Source organism: Chiloscyllium punctatum, chromosome 6, assembly GCF_047496795.1.
Source record: "Chiloscyllium punctatum isolate Juve2018m chromosome 6, sChiPun1.3, whole genome shotgun sequence".
Lineage (NCBI taxonomy): Eukaryota > Metazoa > Chordata > Chondrichthyes > Orectolobiformes > Hemiscylliidae > Chiloscyllium > Chiloscyllium punctatum.
The window spans coordinates 79,537,912-79,555,554 of NC_092744.1; the positions used below are offsets into that span (position 1 = coordinate 79,537,912).

A 17,643-nucleotide genomic window follows, 5' to 3' on the forward strand; every position below is an offset into this window, starting at 1 on the left:
TCAAGATTATATAGGGGTCAGTGCTTCTGATCTTGGGGCCCTTCTCTCTCTGTCTTTTCCCTAGGCCTGGATTCCAAGGGCTGGGCCATGGACTCCATTGGACCAGGCCATGCTTAAGGGCAAAGTGCTGCAGTGGTTTACCATTACACCCTATAGGACGGCTGACCAGGAAACTCTCCTACTCTTGCATACTAGAAGGTGTTAGACACACCAGTCAATCCCTTGGCCATATTATGAATGATTTCCATTGCCAGCACGTTCTGGTGTGGGACTTGAATATGGAGCTTCTAGTCCAGAGGTAGGGCACAACATGACCTCTGGGGGACCTCTAGCCTTTTGCATCCCCTCACCTGCTATGTCAATTATGTTGGGACTGTTCTCTTTTTGCATTCTCAGTGGGCTAGTATCCAGTCAGAAATCTCTTAACAATCTCAGACTGAAGGAAATGGGTTGGAGCTGGAGTAGAACTGGGAGGGCCAGTGGAAGTCTTCCCCTGGGCCACAAAGAAGCTGCTGTTCAAACTTAAACTAGAGGAATAGCTACCTGTGAACTGACCCTGCCCCAAGAAGAGGGGAAAATCCCCAGAGTAAGATGACTGTGTTGGTAAGAAGTATCCCACTGACACACTTTGGCAAGACAAATCACAAAGCACATGGTTTAATGATGAAAGTTTGGTGTGTTATTTGAGTCTCAGTTCGTTGAGACTGTTGCCACTGAGTCAGAAAGTACAGAGTATAACTTTCACCGCAGGCTGTGAGCACAAAATCCAAGACTCTGAGGGAGTGCTGCACTGTTAGAGGTTTTGCCTTTATATTGAGACATTAAAGTGAGACCCCATCTGTCTGATTCTGGGGAAATGTAAAAGATCCCATGGTGATACATTGAAGAACATTAGTCCATCGTCTGTGTAATATTTATTTGTATTTATGTGTAATATTTGTAATATCCTGAAACCAGCATCACAGAAGAAGAAGTGAAGATATTCGCTGATGATTGCACAATATTCAGCAGCATTCGCTACTCCTCAGATACTGAAGCAGTCTGTGTCCAAATGCAATGAGATCTGAACAATATCCAGGCTTGGGCTGACAAGTGGCAAATAACATTCATGCTACACAAATGTCAGGCAATGACCATCCCCGATAAGAGACAATCTAACCATCATCCCTTAACATTCAATGCTGTTACCATCACTGAATCCCCATCTATCAACATCCTGGGAGTAATCATTGACCAGAAACTCAGCTGGACTCACCACATAAATGCAGTGGCTACAAAAGCAGGTCAGAGGCTAGGAATACTGCAACGAGTAACTCACCTCCAGACTCCCGAAAGCCTGTCCACCATCTACAAGGCACAAGTCAGGAGTATGATGGAATAATACTCACTTGCCTGAATGAGTGCAACTCCAACAACACTCAAGAAGCTTGACACCATCCAGAACAAAGCAGGCTGTGTGATTGGCACAACATCCACTCCCTCCCACAGCTACCTGGATTACACCTCTTCCCACCCTATCTCTTGCAAAAATGCCATCCCGTATTCCCAATTTCTCCGCCTCCGCCGTATCTGCTCCCAGGAGGACCAGTTCCACCACAGAACACACCAGATGGCCTCCTTCTTTAGAGACCGCAATTTCCCTTCCCACGTGGTTAAAGATGCCCTCCAACGCATCTCGTCCACATCCCGCACCTCCGCCCTCAGACCCCACCCCTCCAACCGTAACAAGGACAGAACGCCCCTGGTGCTCACCTTCCACCCTACAAACCTTCGCAGAAACCAAATCATCCGCCGACATTTCCGCCACCTCCAAAAAGACCCACCACCAGGGATATATTTCCCTCCCCACCCCTTTCCGCCATCCGCAAATACCGTTCCCTCCGTGACTACCTGGTCAGGTCCACACCCCCGTACGACCCACCCTCCCATTCTGGCACTTTCCCCTGCCAACGCAGGAACTGTAAGACCTGTGCCCACACCTCCTCCCTCACCTCTATCCAAGGCCCTAAAGGAGCCTTCCACATCCATCAAAGTTTTACTTGCACATCCACCAATATCATTTATTGTATCCGTTGCTCCCGATGCGGTCTCCTCTACATTGGGGAGACTGGGCGCCTCCCAGCAGAGCGCTTTAGGGAACATCTCCGAGACACCCGCACCAATCAACCAAACCGCCCCATGGCCCAACATTTCAACTCCCCCTCCCACTCTGCCGAGGACATGGAGGTCCTGGGCCTCCTTCACTGCCGCTCCCTCACCACCAGACGCCTGGAGGAAGAACGCCTCATCTTCCGCCTCGGAAAACTTCAACCCCAGGGCATCAATGTGGACTTCAACAGCTTCCTCATTTCCCCTTCCCCCACCTCATCCTAGTTTCAAACTTCCAGCTCAGTTACTGTCTCCTTGACTTGTCCGACCTGCCTATCTCCTTTTCCACCTATCCACTCCACCCTCTCCTCCTTGACCTATCACCTTCATCTCCTCCCCCACTCACCCATTGTACTCTATGCTACTCTCTCCCCACCCCCACCCTCCTCTAGCTCATCTCTCCACGCTTCAGGCTCACTGCCTTTATTCCTGATGAAGGGCTTTTGCCCGAAACGTCGATTTCGCTGCTCGTTGGATGCTGCCTGAACTGCTGTGCTCTTCCAGCACCACTAATCCAGTTTTTACAACATCCACTCCCTCCACCATCGACTCTCAGGAGCAGCAATCTACAAGATGCACTGCAGACATTCACCAAAGATCCTCAGACAGCACCTTCCAAATGCAAGACCACTTTTATCTAGAAGGACAAGGGCAGCACATACATGGGGACACCACCACTTTCAAGTTCCCCTCCAAGCTCCACACCGTCCTGACATGGAAATATATCGCTGTTCCTTCACTGTCGCTGGGTCAAAATCCGGGAATTCTCACCCTCATGGCATTGTGGGTCAACACACAGCAGGTGGACTGCAGCGGTTCAAGAAGGCAGCTCACCACCACCTTCTCAAGGGCAACTAGGGATGGGCAGTAAATGCTGGCCCAGCCAGTGACGCCCACACCCCATAAAATTAATTGAAAAAAATCATTATCTCATTGCTGTTTGTGAATGTTTGCTTTTTGAAAATCAAAAAAAAGCCTGTACAAGCACAACCTGACCTCTCCACAGATGGATCCTTGAGTTTTTTCCAGCATTTTTTGTTGTTTTTGTTTCAGATTTCCAGCATGGAAATCCAAAAATGGATTTAGCTTTTGCACTAGCTTATGTGATTCTTACAACACTTCATTGGCTATCGAGCTTTTTGAGATGTCCAGTGTATTGTAAAAATTGCTATACCAATGCAAATCCCTCTTTACTTTTGATGAGACCTAAATTCTCAAATAACAGGTTGAGATGTCTATAACTTTTCACAACCAGTTACTGCTCTCTCTCTCTCCACACTTCAACCATCAAAGAGCTTTGGCTTGACATTGGGTCAATACAGGGGAATAATGGAATTAATATATTTTTCTGGTCAGGTTGATTTATAGCAAGCAATTGAATTACAAAGCTGGACATGGTTGAGTGAGAGAGGGAAATAGATTTACCCCAGTGAGGTCTTAATTTAATCAGATGATTCTGGAGTGCTGGAGTCAGCGAGATGGGATGTAATAGAATGCAGAGTGCTGCAGGGATGTGTTCTGTTCATTGCCACAGAAGATAATGAAAGGAGCTTGAAAAGAGCCAAGGAGCTGCCTGAATGTACCTAGCAAAGTGATTTATTGGTAATTTACCTCAGTAATATTTTGAAGGTTCTCCTCTTGTATCTCTTAAAGGCATCAAATTCTTTCCTGAACCAGTGTAATGGTGGCATAATTAAATTCTCATTGATAGGACTGAGAGTTTTGTAACTCTTTTCTAGTAATCAATAAACGCTAATGTTTATTTTCTGGGTGGGGGGGAGGTAGAATCAAAGAAATCCTTCAGCCTTTGAGATGTGCACGCCTGATAAAGGTGTCTTGGACATTTAATGATTGGCCCAGTGTGCAGAGCTTATTCGTCAATGGAATTTCCTTGGAAGTCTGTTTCTCACTTACAGAGTCAGTACTCCTGCTTTCTACCCTCCCCTTCTCAACGTGTTCGGAGATGGATCCACTCCCATGCAATGTCAGTGCCCATTCTTCTCATTGTGAAAGGTCTGCTCAATCATGGAGATCATGAAATGACCCTCAGTAATGCAAAGCCCAGTTTGTGCTTCTTCTCCTTGGTCAGAGGGTGCAGACACCAATTATAGTGCATCGAATTCTGCCTTAATTCAGTCAAAAGTCACAAAGCACCAGATTATAGTCCAACAGGTTTATTTGAGAGTAAAAGCTTTCAGAGCGCTGCTCCTCCAAAACCTAGCGCTTCCAAATAAACCTGTTGGGCTATAACCTCCTGTTGTGTGATATTTAACTTTGTCCACCACAGTCCAACACCAACATCTACACATCAGTTATTCCAGTCAACCAATTTAGCCATTCCAGGATTTTCCTAGGGTAACAAGGAAGTCCTGAAATTCTGTTTTCAGCCATTTAATGCCACAGCTTATATTTAAGACATGAAATTGAGATGGTTTGAAAGTAAAAGTAAAGAGATATATTTATTGCAGAAAGTGGGGAGGGTTAGAATGGCCCTTCGCTTTAACCCCCTCAGTCAGTTTGCAACAAATGTTTTGTTTTCTTCTTAGCACAGAGGCACCTCACACTTCAATCAAAATGTAATCTCTTGATCAGCATTAGTTAACCAATTGCAAACTTACTCTTGAGTGAAAAAAGGTTTGTGACCGTCTAAGACAGAAAAAAAGATAATAATGTGAGATCAAACACACACACACCCACACTCTCTCTCTTTCTCTCTCTCTCTCTCTCTCTCTCTCTTGCTCTCTCTCTCTTTTTCTCTCTCTCTCTCGCTCTCTTTCTCTCTCTCTCTCTCTTATTCTCTCTCTCTCTTTTTCTCTCACTCACACACACACACACAGTTTGGAAGCTTAAGAAGGGAAGTGTGGCTGGGTTGAAAAATGAACACAAGAATAGACAATTTAAAAAGTTCTTAGCTATCTTAGAAAACATCTACTGAAATATGGTTCATTTGTATATTTCTGAGTTTGAAACCATTGTCCTTATAAGCTAGATATTTGAAGACATGTCTTGTATAAATGTCTTTTAAACTTTGTAATTGTATTTGCATCCACCACCTCCTCTGGAATTTCATTCCACACAGGAACAAATCTCTGTGAAAAAAAAATGCCCCCTTGTCTTTATAAACCTCACTCTTCTTAACTTAAATATATGTCCCCGAGGCTTTGACATCCCCATCCTCAGGAAATTACTCCTGCCATTCATCTTCTTATCCATACCCCTCGTTATTTTATAAACTTCTATTGGGTCACCTCTCAACCTCCTGTGCTCCAGTGAAAAAAGTCCAAGCCTATCCACCCTCTCTTTATAATTCAAACCCTCCTGTCCCGGCAACACAGTAAATCTTTTCTGAACTGTCTACAGCATAATAATATCCTTCCTATAACAGGGAGACCAAAACTGGACACAATACTCCAGAAGATGCCTCACCAACCTCAACTTGACGTCCTCAACTCCTATACTCAAAGATCTGAACAAGAAAGGCAAGAAGATTAACTTTTTAACCACCCTCTCTACAAGAGATGCAAACTTCAAAGAATTATGTACCTGAACCCTATGGTCTGTGTTCTACAACACTACCCAGGGCCCTATTTTTAATTGTATAAGTCTTGTTTTTGTTTGTTTTACCAAAATCTAATGCCTCACATTTGTCCAAATTAAACTCCATCTGTCATTGTTCAGCCCATTGATCCAATTGATCAATCTCCTCCCAAAATGGCACCTTGGCATCTTTTATTTCCACCTGAGAAAGCAGTGAAGATCTCCGATTTCACATCCCATCTGAAAGTCTCTGGAGTTTCAGCCAGGATTATATGTGAAAGTATTACCAAAAAAAACATTTTGTGGAAGCTTTTTATCTCTGATTTATCAGGACAATTTGCAAGTTGCGAACATTTAAAATGCATGAATGGAAAGTACTGATTGGTTATCAAGTGCACTCTGACTGATAGTGATGTTGAACTGGAGAATGCACCAGTTAGATATTGACTGAGCGTTAACAGCCAAGATTTGTTTAAATGATGACTTCAAATGGCTGATGAATTACTGTGGAGAAAACAATTAGGAACGACAGATTGTCTGGTCAGTGTGAACGAGTTGGACTGAAGGGAGTGTTTCCGTGCTGTACATCTCTATGACTCCCTAAGTTCACAGCTAGTTTAGAAACGGTGCATTTATTGTATTCCTTTTGCTTGTGGAGAATGGATCCATGCATCTGAATGTATGTCACATCAACAAGCAAGCTTCATTCATATCTCAAATTAATTGCTAGTATCACAGTTGGCACACTCAGAGTGATTCAAGCAAGTGGAATCATATGATTTTTAGGGTGGATTTTCCAAGCCTGGGCTGGTTGAGTATGGTTTGCATTCTGATTATTATGAACAATCAACCAGCTGTCAGAAAATATTTCTATTTAGGTTCTAAGTCATAGAGTCACAGCTGTACAGCACGGAAACAGACTCTTCGGTCCAACCTGTCTATGCCAACCAGTCATCCTGACCTAACCCAGTCCCATTTGCCAGCACCTGGCCCACATCCCTCTAAACCCTTCCTATTCATATACCCATCCTGATGCCTTTTAAATGTTGTAGTTGTACCAACCTCCACCACTTCCTCTGGCAGCTCATTCCACACACCACTCTCTGTGTGAAAAACTTGCCCCTTAGGTCCCATTTAAATCTTTCCCCTCTCACCCTAAACCTATGCCCTCTAGTTCTGGACTCGCCCACCCCAGGGAAAAGACTTTGTCTCTTTATCCTATCCATGCCCCTCATAATTTGATAAACCTCTATAAGCTCAGCCTCCAACGTTCCAGGGAAGACAGCCCCAACCTATTCAGCCTCTCCCTATAGCTCAAATTCCAACCCTCCCAACATCCTTGTAAATCTTTTCTGAACCCTTTCAAGTTTCACAACATCTTCCTTCTAGGAGGAAAACTAGAATTACACACAATATTCCAAAAGTCACCTAACCAATGTCTTGTAAAACCGCAACATATTCTCCCAATTCCTGTGGTCAGTGCTTTGTGCAATAAAGGAGAGCATACCAAACACCTTCTTCACCATCCTATCTACCTGCGATTCCACTTTCAAGGAACTATGAACCTGCACTCCAAGGCCTCTTTGTTCAGCAACACTCCCCAGGACCTTACTATTCAGTGTATAAGTCCTGCTCTGATTTGCCTTTTAAAAATGCAGCACCTCGCATTTATTTAAGTTAAACTCCAGCTGCCACTCCTCAGCACATTGGCCCATCTGATCAAGATCCTGTTGTACTCTGAGGTAGCCAGGCACTTTTTTTTAAACCAAGCTCAACAATAATTGCAGGAAGGAAGCTTTCCTGTATGCTTAGGTTTGGAACCAGGGAGTTCAGTCTCAGAGTAAGGGCCAAGTCATTTTGGAATGAAGGGAGAAGAAATTTCTTCATTCATCTTTGGAATTTTGTACTCTAGGGAACTGTAAAGGTTCAGTTCATTAAATATGTTCAAGACAGAAATCAATAGATTTCTAGATAGTAAGGACAGCAAGGAATGTTGGATGGCATGAAAAATTACATTGGGGTAGAAGAGCAGCCACAATCTAGTTGAGTGATAGGATAGGTTTGAGGAGCCAAATGGCCTACTCCTGCGCCCATTTCCTGTGTTACAACCAGCAAGATAACAATACTTCAAAAGTAGTTCATTGTCTGCGAGTAGCTTTGGGATGTGGTGATGTTGTGCAAGGTGTTATACTAACAGAAAGCAAGTTTTCAAGCTTCATTTGTTCCTTCAGCTTTACAGATCCTTTAAATTCAACACTTTGACATTTTTCTTCTGTTGGACCTTACACTGAGATTGTCTAATTTACAAAAATGCTCACCCTATATTTCTATAACAGGCTCCCATCCAATTAAGTCCATCCTGCAAGGTGGATACCATGAATTAGATGTTCCCTGGGGAATTCCTTAAATGAAACTTGCTCCCTGTAGCACGGCATCACCTCTCTAACTAACTAAAGCCCAAGGCATTCATAATCCTTTCAGTATAACTAAGACAGCTGGCAAAATATGATGGCATTTTCTAATGCATTGCTGGTGGTTACTGTCAGCTGCCTATGATTTTATATCCTACACCAACTAAGTCAGGTTCTTCCAATAACATGTCAGACCATGGTGAAAGGTCTCAAACCCCAGAAACTATCCCGTTGAGCAAAGATCGCTGCATGGAGCTACAAAATATTCGTATATCCAGGTTGAATTGTAGAATTTTTATTCATTCACAGGATATGTACTTTATTAGCTCGGCCAATTGTCTAATCCATAATTGCCCCTGAGAAGATGTTAATGAGTTGGTTTTATGAATCACTACATTCCTTTTGGTGTATGTGCACCCGCAGTATTGATAGGGAAGGAGGACGTTTTGACCCAGTAGCAGGGAAATAATATCGTTCCAAGTCAGGGTGATGTGTGGCTTGTAGGAGAGCCTGCAGGTGATGGTGTTTCTGTGTAATAGTTGTCCACCTGTGTTTCTAGGTTGTCGGTTTAAGCGGTGCTGTCGGAGGAGCCTTGGTACATCTTGTAGATGCTTGATACTGTTGCCACTGATCATTGATGGTAGAGGGAGTAAATGCTGAAGGTGCCAGTCAAGTGGCTGCTTTGTCCTGGATGGTAATGAGCTTCTTGAGTGTTGTTGGAGCTGCAGTCACACAACTAAGTGAAGAATATTCAGTCACATCCTGACTTACGCCGTGCAGACAGTGGACAAGCTTCGAGGAGTTGGGGTGACTTACTCACTGTAGAATTCTACCCTGCTTTTCTACCCACAGTATTTATGTGGCTGGCCCAGTTCATTTTCTAGTCAGTGGTAACTCTGAGGATGTTGGTAGTCAGGCTTTCAATGATGGGAATGCCATTGAGTAATAGGATTATTTTGAATCCTCCCTTGGTCATTGCGTGGCACTTGTGAATGTCACTCGTCAGCCCGAACCTGGATGTTGTCCAGATCTTGCTGTATTTGGGCACAAATTCCTCTGAGGAGCGGAAAATGATGCTGAACTTTGTGCAATCGGCGGCGAACATCCCCACTTCTGAGCAGTGATGGAGAGCAGGTCATTGATGAAGCAGCTGAAGATGGTTGGCAAAGACCAGAATTTCTTTACCCTTGGCTTGAATGTTCTCCTTTCCCCTTCTGTTCTAGAGTATGATCACTCGGTACCAACTATTTTGTGTTTCTACTCTCTTTGACGGGTCAGTGGTCCTGTTGCCTCAGAGTTACTCCATGTGCAGTGCTGGGAAAGTGTTGCATTCCCTGAGGTGTAGTCTCTCAGATGAGATACCACATCCAATGCCCCATCTGCCTGCTCAAGTCAGTGTTAAAAGCGCGCTGGCACTGCTTTGGAGAAGACAGGCGAGTTATTCCTGATGTCCAAGCTAATGCCGATCTTTCAAGAAAATCTGAAAAGGATAAGAGAAAAGAAACTGACAGCGTCCCCCACCCCCTTCCAAGTTTCTAAAGGAACAGAAACTGAAACTGAAACTGAGACTGGAAATCAGAACTTCAGGGAAGACTGAAACAGGTCGAGGCTACATGAAATGAGGCAGAGCCTTCAAGCTCAGTTGCTGCAGGGGATGAGTCTGGTGCTGCAGGACAGGGAGGCTGAAGAAGACAGAGTTTGGATCTAGATCCTGAGACTAAGTTGCTGTAGTTGAAGGTAACATTGGTAGGTCTATGCTACCTTGGCCAAAGAAGTTCTGCATATACTTGTGGGTCTGGAAAGGATGTTATTCCAGAGTCACTGTGGATTCAATGGGCCGAATGGCCTGCTTCCACACTCGGGATTCTATGATTCTGTCATATGTGCTGAAGTCTGTCCCAGTTGAACTTGTGTTGGTTGCACACTGCTATTGACTGAGCATTCAGAGGAAGAGAAGAGCTGAAATTCTTCATGAGGACGAAATGGTTTTGAAGGGTTAAGTGACCGAATGTGTACTACTAACCAATTCGTAAGAAGTATACTATCAACTACAATTTGCCTAACAATGCATCTTTAGCTTATATTCATTCCAGATGCTAGATTGTAAGGTGTGATCTAAAATTGTGTTTAGTGCTTACTTTTTTTCACTCTTGAACAGTAAAACACTTTTGTTTCAAACCATAGAATCTGTGACATCATTCCAATAGTAATTAACTGGGATTTTGGATGTCTTTTTTGTTAAAAGAAAAATGTTCCTGACCCCTGTGGCAATTGTCACAATTATTATTCCCATTCCCTCTGCTGAATGCAAGGCAAGGGCAAGATTGTTTTGTGGCAGTGATGGTGATTCATTGTATATTAAATGTGATTAATTACATGTATGTGGAGGGCATTATATGGAGTTTCACTTGAGTACATGCATGGAGGGCTCTTGAGGTGCAGTGATAGTGTCCTTACATCTGAGCCAGGAAGCACGGATTCCAGACTGATTCCGGGGATGGCAGAACTGACATATGAAGAAAGATTGGATTGAGTGGGCTTGTGCTCACTGGAATTTCAAAGAATGAGGGATGATCTCACAGAAGCATATGAAATCCGTTTGGGGCCGGAGAGGCCCGATGTGGGAAGAATGTTGCTGATGTTGGGAAAGTCCAGGACTAGGGGTCACAGTCTAAGGATAAGGGGTAAGCCATTTAGGACTGAGATGAAGAAGAATTTCTTTACTCAGAGACCTGTGAACCTGTGGAATTCTCTCCCACAGGAAGCTGTTGGGACCAGTTCATTAGATACATTCAAGAAGGAGCTGGACCTGGCCCTTGTGGCCAAAGGGAGAAAGCCGAGTGGGATACTGAAGTTCAATGATCATCCATGATCATATTGAATGGTGGTGCAGGCTCGAAGGGCCGAATGGCCTACTCCTGAACCTCTTTTCTACGTTTCTAAGTCCTACCTGCTCCAGAGGCATATAATAACATCTTTAAACAGGTTGATTAGAAAATGTCTTAAATGTAAATAAAGGGACACATATTGTGCCCATGGTTGAGTTAGAAGATATGTACTTGTCTCGTTAACTCTGCAATAATCGTGAAACTGAATTAAGACTGACTGTCATGCTATTCTGCGGCAACTGACTATGTAGATAACAGAACGGATGATTAGGGTGGGTGTCTTTGAAACCAACTCATTGTATAAATCAAGGCCATCATAAAGGGAAAGAATGAAATGAGTAGACACAAATAGAATTCATTGCAACCCTGGAAAGGTGGTACTCTTGGCTGATACAGTGTTGATGCACTGTAGATATTGGCTTTTTTAGTTGTGACGTATTACAGGTACAGATTGGCAAGTTTATTCAGATAGTTTGCATACTGATTGTTCCATTGCAGTATTGTACTGATGTTAGCACATCCACACTGTACAAGTCATCTTCTCGCTAAATTATTTTCTATCTCTTTTCTCCTCAGATGTGCCAGAAGAGCGATGGACGAAGGATCACATTTACCCAGGGATGGCCCCCACACTGAAGGGAGCAAAGGTGGCCTCTCCAAGCTCCACCCCCAGCACCACAGCTCAGAGCAAGCCAGGAGCAGGAGCCAATCATTACAGCCTGTCCACAGTCACCACGGTCACAGTGCTGGGGCTGATGTGTCATTGGCTGTTATAGTTAATGATGCATTGTGGGTGGACCTGCCCGCTTTTATTTATCCAGTATTACAACTATCACGCAGCTTTTATTCTTTGTTGAAGGCCAAGTGATGCTTTAGGATCTGTGTTCTTGTAATATAGATGAGAGCTGCAATATACTATCGCAAACTGTTGGTCTTGAAAGGATTTTGTATAAACAAAACGAATCATGTGAAAAATGTACATAGTTTGTATAAAAAAAGCAGTCGATTTAGTCAAGATAAAGGAACTGCCCAAGATACAAATAGACAATCTCTTTGAACATGAATTCAGACACTGAGGCCTAATAGTGTTTCTTGATTTTTGCAGCCTGCTCCTTTAGTTGTCTGACTAACTCTCAAGATCTATTGATTTGACTCCCAAGGTGTATTGTAGGCCCCAACATTTATCCCCCTGCTGGGGTAGCCATCTGGAGTATCATTATCTCTAATCCTGGTTAATAATCGGTGGCTGGTGCTGGAAAATGTACACACGTAGGCTGGCAGTAAAGGTGAGCAGATCCAGCAATAAGTCTCTGGATTGAGATCATAAAGTCATAGACAGGGATACAACATAGAAACAGACCCTTCAGTCCAACTCATCCTTGCTGGCCAGACTTCTTAAACCAAACTAGGCCTGTCTGCCTGCATTTGGCCCACATCCCTCTAAGCCTTTCCTATCCATGTATCTGTCCAGATGTCTTTCAAATGTTGTAATTGTACCTGGCTCTCCTACTTTCTCTGGCAGCCTATCCCATACACGCACCACCCTCTGTCTGAAAAGGTTGCTCCTCAAGTCCCTTTTAAATCTTTCCCCACTCCCCTCAAACCCCTACTTCCTAATTTTGGACTTTCCTACCCGGTGGAAAAGACCTTGGCTAATCTTGACATTATGAACCAAACAAAGGGGGTGGGTGAGATGGGGATATAGGAGGTGGGCGGGATGGGGATATGGGAGGTGGGCGGGATGGGGATATGGGGGGGGTGGGCAGGATGGCGATATGGGGGGGTGGGGGCAATGGGGATATGGGAGGTGGGCATGGTAAACTGCAATTGTATCTGCTGCTTTACCACTAAGATCAGAGTCACAGTGACTCATGCTGAATGCATTTACTGAATGGCTTCTAAGCCTCTCCCACAGAACTGAACCTTTCACATCGATATTACGGGCTGAGAAGTATCAAAAGTGAGGGGAGCTCTTCCCTCTCGTGACAAGTTTACTTTTTGGAAAGGGCTTCATTTGTTTACGTTGAAGTTTTAAATGCTTGTTCAATTTGAAGATCAAATTTCCCGAAGACCAGCTCCTGTGGTTAACTGGATTTGGGATCTTCTGATGAACATGATTTGGGTGTTTCTAGTCAAGGGGTATTTCTGTGGAAGGTAATCACTGGTTTTATTTGTAACGTGAATGTGTTTTCTAGGAAAATGGTGCTGATTCTCTGCCTCAAAGAATGGACTGGTCGATGGTTATAATCTAGTGGGTTTTGTCTCTTAGCTATGCCAACCGTTATCCCTCATCCAGCACTCTCACAATATCCAGTTGTTTAGCTCGTTGTAGTTTGTGACATGATGCTATGCTGCTGTCAGTGTTTGTTGTATTCTAGCATTTTCCGTCAACACTGGGCAGCTCCTCAGGTCACTCTGTAGATCATCTGATCCCTCCCGCAGCTCCAATACATCTGAAAATCCAAACTTTGCCATCAATGAACCCCAGCTGGATTTCTTTTGGTCTATCTAATGCAATGTTGAGCCATCTGTTCCCTTTCTCAGGTGAAAGATCTTTTGGCACCATTTGGGAAAACAGATCAGTTGTGGGGGAGGGGCGGGGGGGGGTTGGGGTGGGAGGTTCTCACCATTGAGTCCTGACCCAGCATTTGCCCATCGGTCAGCATCCATAGCAGATCTTATAAAGAAAAAGAGAACAGTAGAACACAGGCCCTTCGGCCCATCAAAACTGTGTTGACACATGACGCCATTCTAAACTAAAAACCTTTTATCTCTACACAGTCAGTAACCTTCTATTCTCTGCTTATTCACATATATGCCAAGATGGCTCTTAAAAGTCGCTATTGTATCAGTCTGAGCCACATCCTCAGTAGCGCATTCCAGGCACTTACAACACTCTTTGTAAAAAAAAAAATTGCCTCTCTCACATCGGCTTCAAACTTACCCCCTTTCACTTTAATCCTGCGTCCCTGAGCAAATGGCATTTCAATTCTGGGGATAAAAAGCCTGTTTATCGCTTTGTGTTTTGTGGGATCTTGCTGTGCACTCACCAGCTGTCCAGTTGCCTCACATTGCAGTGGAGACGGTGATTCAAAAGCATCTTCCCTGCCCGTAGCGTACTTTTTGATGCCCTGAGGTAATAAGAGTTGCAACATAATGTGAGTGTCTTTCCCATCTTTGATTTATCATTTCTATATATTGCCTAATATCTGGAAGATTGGGAGTTCACATTTCAAAATGCTTCAAAGAATCTTCAGAGATTTATTTCTTTTACTCGGCAACATGTGCGCTGCAGATGGCTGCTAGCTGGGCTTTCCTCGGCTTGTGACGCACACTTGTCTCCCTCCCACTCCATCCCCAAATCTACACAGCCTCTTTCCAGCTTCCATCTCTCTGATCCTGTTTGGCAGTGCCACCTGCTTCCAGCAGGATGGACACTCAGAACAAGCCAGTTGCCCCCAACACCCGCACGAGGAAGAGATTCAAACTACACCTCACAGTGGGAGAACATCTGGCCTCAGCCAAAGCTGAAACCCCTCTCCACCCCCAAACTCCATGATATCTCTGTGCTCTGTTGACGCACGGATATTTTGGGGGCAGTACCACACCAAAGGTTCACCAGATAAAGTCGCAGAGATGCACAGCATGGGAACACACCCTTCGGTCTAACTCGTCCATGCTGACCAGATATCCCAACCTAATCGAGTTCCATTTGCCAGCACTTGATCCATATCCCTCACTGCCTATTCATATACCCACCCAGATACCTTTTCAATGTTGCAATTGTATGTTGGTGCTCTCAGTTTTTTGAATGATGCAATTGCTTCCTTTAGAAAAAAAGCAAGTCAGGCATTGCTTTATTTCAGAAGGAGGTGTTTTTGTCAGTTAACATTCATCAAAAATACTTAAGCCTCACTCAGCACCCAATGTTCAAGGTGCTGCTGTTACACCATTGGGTTTTTTTTTGACCCACAACTTCGTACTTTGAAGGAACACTATTCTTCGGAGCAGTAAGTCTATCTCATTCTGTGAGTCTGGGAGAACCACCCATTCTCCCTCTTTGGTGGTTCAACTTCTGTAATAAGGGGAGGTGCTGATGGGGTGAAGACCCTTCAGTTTATTATTATCACTCATCGATGCTCCTCAAGCCAGCTGTGTCCTACATTACTGGAGAGCTGTGGGTAAATCATTTCTGACCATCTCACCTTTGAAGGGGACTCTCACCACTCAAATACACCAGCTGAATTAGAACTAGTATTATTGTCCCGTATATAAAAATACACTGAGAAGTGCTTTGTTCACTTGCAAAATGCAAAGTGTTGCCATGTTCTGGTGCCATCTTGAAACATTGAATATAATGCAAGATTTTACTGTAATAGAGTTCATCATTCCCTGTTCTTCTTATTACCCCTACCCCCAATTCCTCCATTCACTGCTTGACATTGGTCAGGGACTCAGCAATGGGCTCCAGTGTCTTGTCAGTGCAGTAGCTAAGACCTGGAGTGTGCAAAGTCTGCCTGCTCACTCTTGACACTTTCACGTCGATGCTTCACTTTGTTTTAAAATCGGCCAGCATTTGATGCCCATCCTTGTTTGCCCTTTAAACTGAGTGGCTTGCTAGGCCAGTTCAGAGAGCAGGAAAGAGTCAGCAGCGTTGCTGTGGGTCTGGTGTCATGTGTAGGCCAGACTGGGCAGGGATGGGAGATCTCCTTCCTTGAAGGAGTTTAGTGAGCAAGATGCATTTATGTGACAATCAATGTTCGAAGCGTATTTGCTATGTTACTGGTCTAGCTATGCACAAACTTGGATTTATAATCCAGAGATGAGTTTAATATCCTGTTGTGGCAATTTGAAAATTTGAATTCAATTTAAAACAAGCATCTAGAAATGAAATATTGATGTCAGTAAAAGTCTCTGTGAGGCTCTTTAGTTGTCGCATGTGATTGGAGTCAGTCATTTATGTGGCAAACTTTTAATTGCCATTGGAAGTGGTATGTGTAGAGGTTCGCTCTGTGGAGATGCCCCCTCACCCAGAGCCATCGATTACAGTGAGGAGCACCATGTCTTGTAGAAGTAGACATCCCTTTACAATGTACTTTATTTAAGTATCTATCAAAGATGCCTTTGGCTTTGTCAAAAGATCACTGATAGGCTTGGAGCTTTTCACGACCTCTCATACGAGACGTCAGACCTGTTTGAAGGGGTCAGGAAATTACAGTCCAATAGGCTAATCTTCTAATCTCACCTTTAGCATCTAGACAGGCTCCCTCAGGCCTTAACTGTTGCTCGGTTGGTAGTGCACCTCCCTCCAAGTTAGATACCTAAGAGGTGACATCCAACCCCTTAGACCAACACATTAAAATATTATTGTGCAAAACTGGAGGGAGCACTGCACCATTGGAAGTACTGTTTATCATACCAGGTGTTGAACCAACAACTGCCTTCTCCAGTGGGTGTTAGAGCTCAGACAGTCCCTTCAGAAGAAGAACAGGGAGATTTTCTCCTTGCTCTCTTGACCAACACTTATCCCTCAACTGACATCTGAAAACACAAATTATCTGGCTATTAACATGTTGTTTGTGGAAGCTTGCTGTGGACAAATTGACTGCCCTCGATTCCTATTCTTCAGAAGGGCTCTGAAATAACTGCACAGAGGCCAGGATCCCATCAACAAGTTACCCTTTTATTTACACCTGCACAGTATGCTGGCTGTGACCAACCAGTCCCTAGGCTGAGGAGCCCTTCTGAGACTCCTGTTTATTTTTTTTCCCAGAACCTTCGACACTCCTTTTTTTATATATATTACTCCCCACACTACTGCCTAACTGCGGTAGTGTTTATTTATTCCCCATCACCCATGTTGTGTGTGTACAGGTGTGAGACACAGTGAGAGACACAAGATGCACAAATCTTTATTCAGTTTCCACCACCAGGAAGATAGGAAACACCCGAGTGGCCAGTGACAAGCAGTGCCCTTCACATCAAAGGGCAATGCTAGGTGAGACTCCTGTTTTTTTTATCTTTAGTGCCCTTCACAAAAGGGCAATGCTGTGTGATCACTCACTCCTGTTTATTTTTTTTTTATTTTCGAAAGGAAAACACCCAAGTGGCCAGTGACAAGCAGTGCCCTTCACATCAAAGGGCAATGCTCACAATCCTATTTTTTTTAATTTTGTTAAAATATAACCCCCACACTACCGCCTAACTGCGGTAGTGCTTATTTTTTTCCCCAGCACCCATGGTGTGTGTGTGCAGGTGAGAGACACAAGGTGTATGAATCTTTATTCAATTTCCACCACCAGGAAGATATGAAAAACACCCAAGTGGCCAGTGACAAGCACCGCCCTTCACATCAAAGGGCAATGCTGTGTGAGACTCCTGTTTTTTTTTTTTGTATATTTTTTAATTTAACCCCCACACTACCACCTAAGTGCAGTAGTGCTTATTTTTATCCCCTGCACCCATGGTGTGTGTGTGCAGGTGTGAGACACAGTGAAAAGACACAAAGTGCACGAATCTTTATTCAATTTCCACCACCAGGAAGATATGAAAAACACCCAAGTGGCCAGTGACAAGCACCGCCCTTCACATCAAAGGGCAATGCTGTGTGAGACTCCTGTTTATATCTGTCAGCCAGGGCTCCCTGATTGGCCCAGGCT

General features: G+C 44.0%; 1 protein-coding gene across 2 annotated transcripts in view; it reads left to right on the top strand.

Moving 5' to 3' along the window:
• LOC140479122 (glypican-5-like) overlaps positions 1 to 12,691 on the top strand; it is a 578,521-nt gene extending 565,830 nt beyond the window's left edge. For both annotated transcript variants that reach the window (XM_072573060.1, XM_072573062.1), the window contains one exon: positions 11,561 to 12,691. In XM_072573060.1, the coding sequence (XP_072429161.1) occupies positions 11,561 to 11,760 (200 nt within the window). In that variant the 3' untranslated portion in view covers positions 11,761 to 12,691. The remainder of the gene's footprint in view (positions 1 to 11,560) is intronic.
• Positions 12,692 to 17,643: the final 4,952 nt, after the last annotated feature.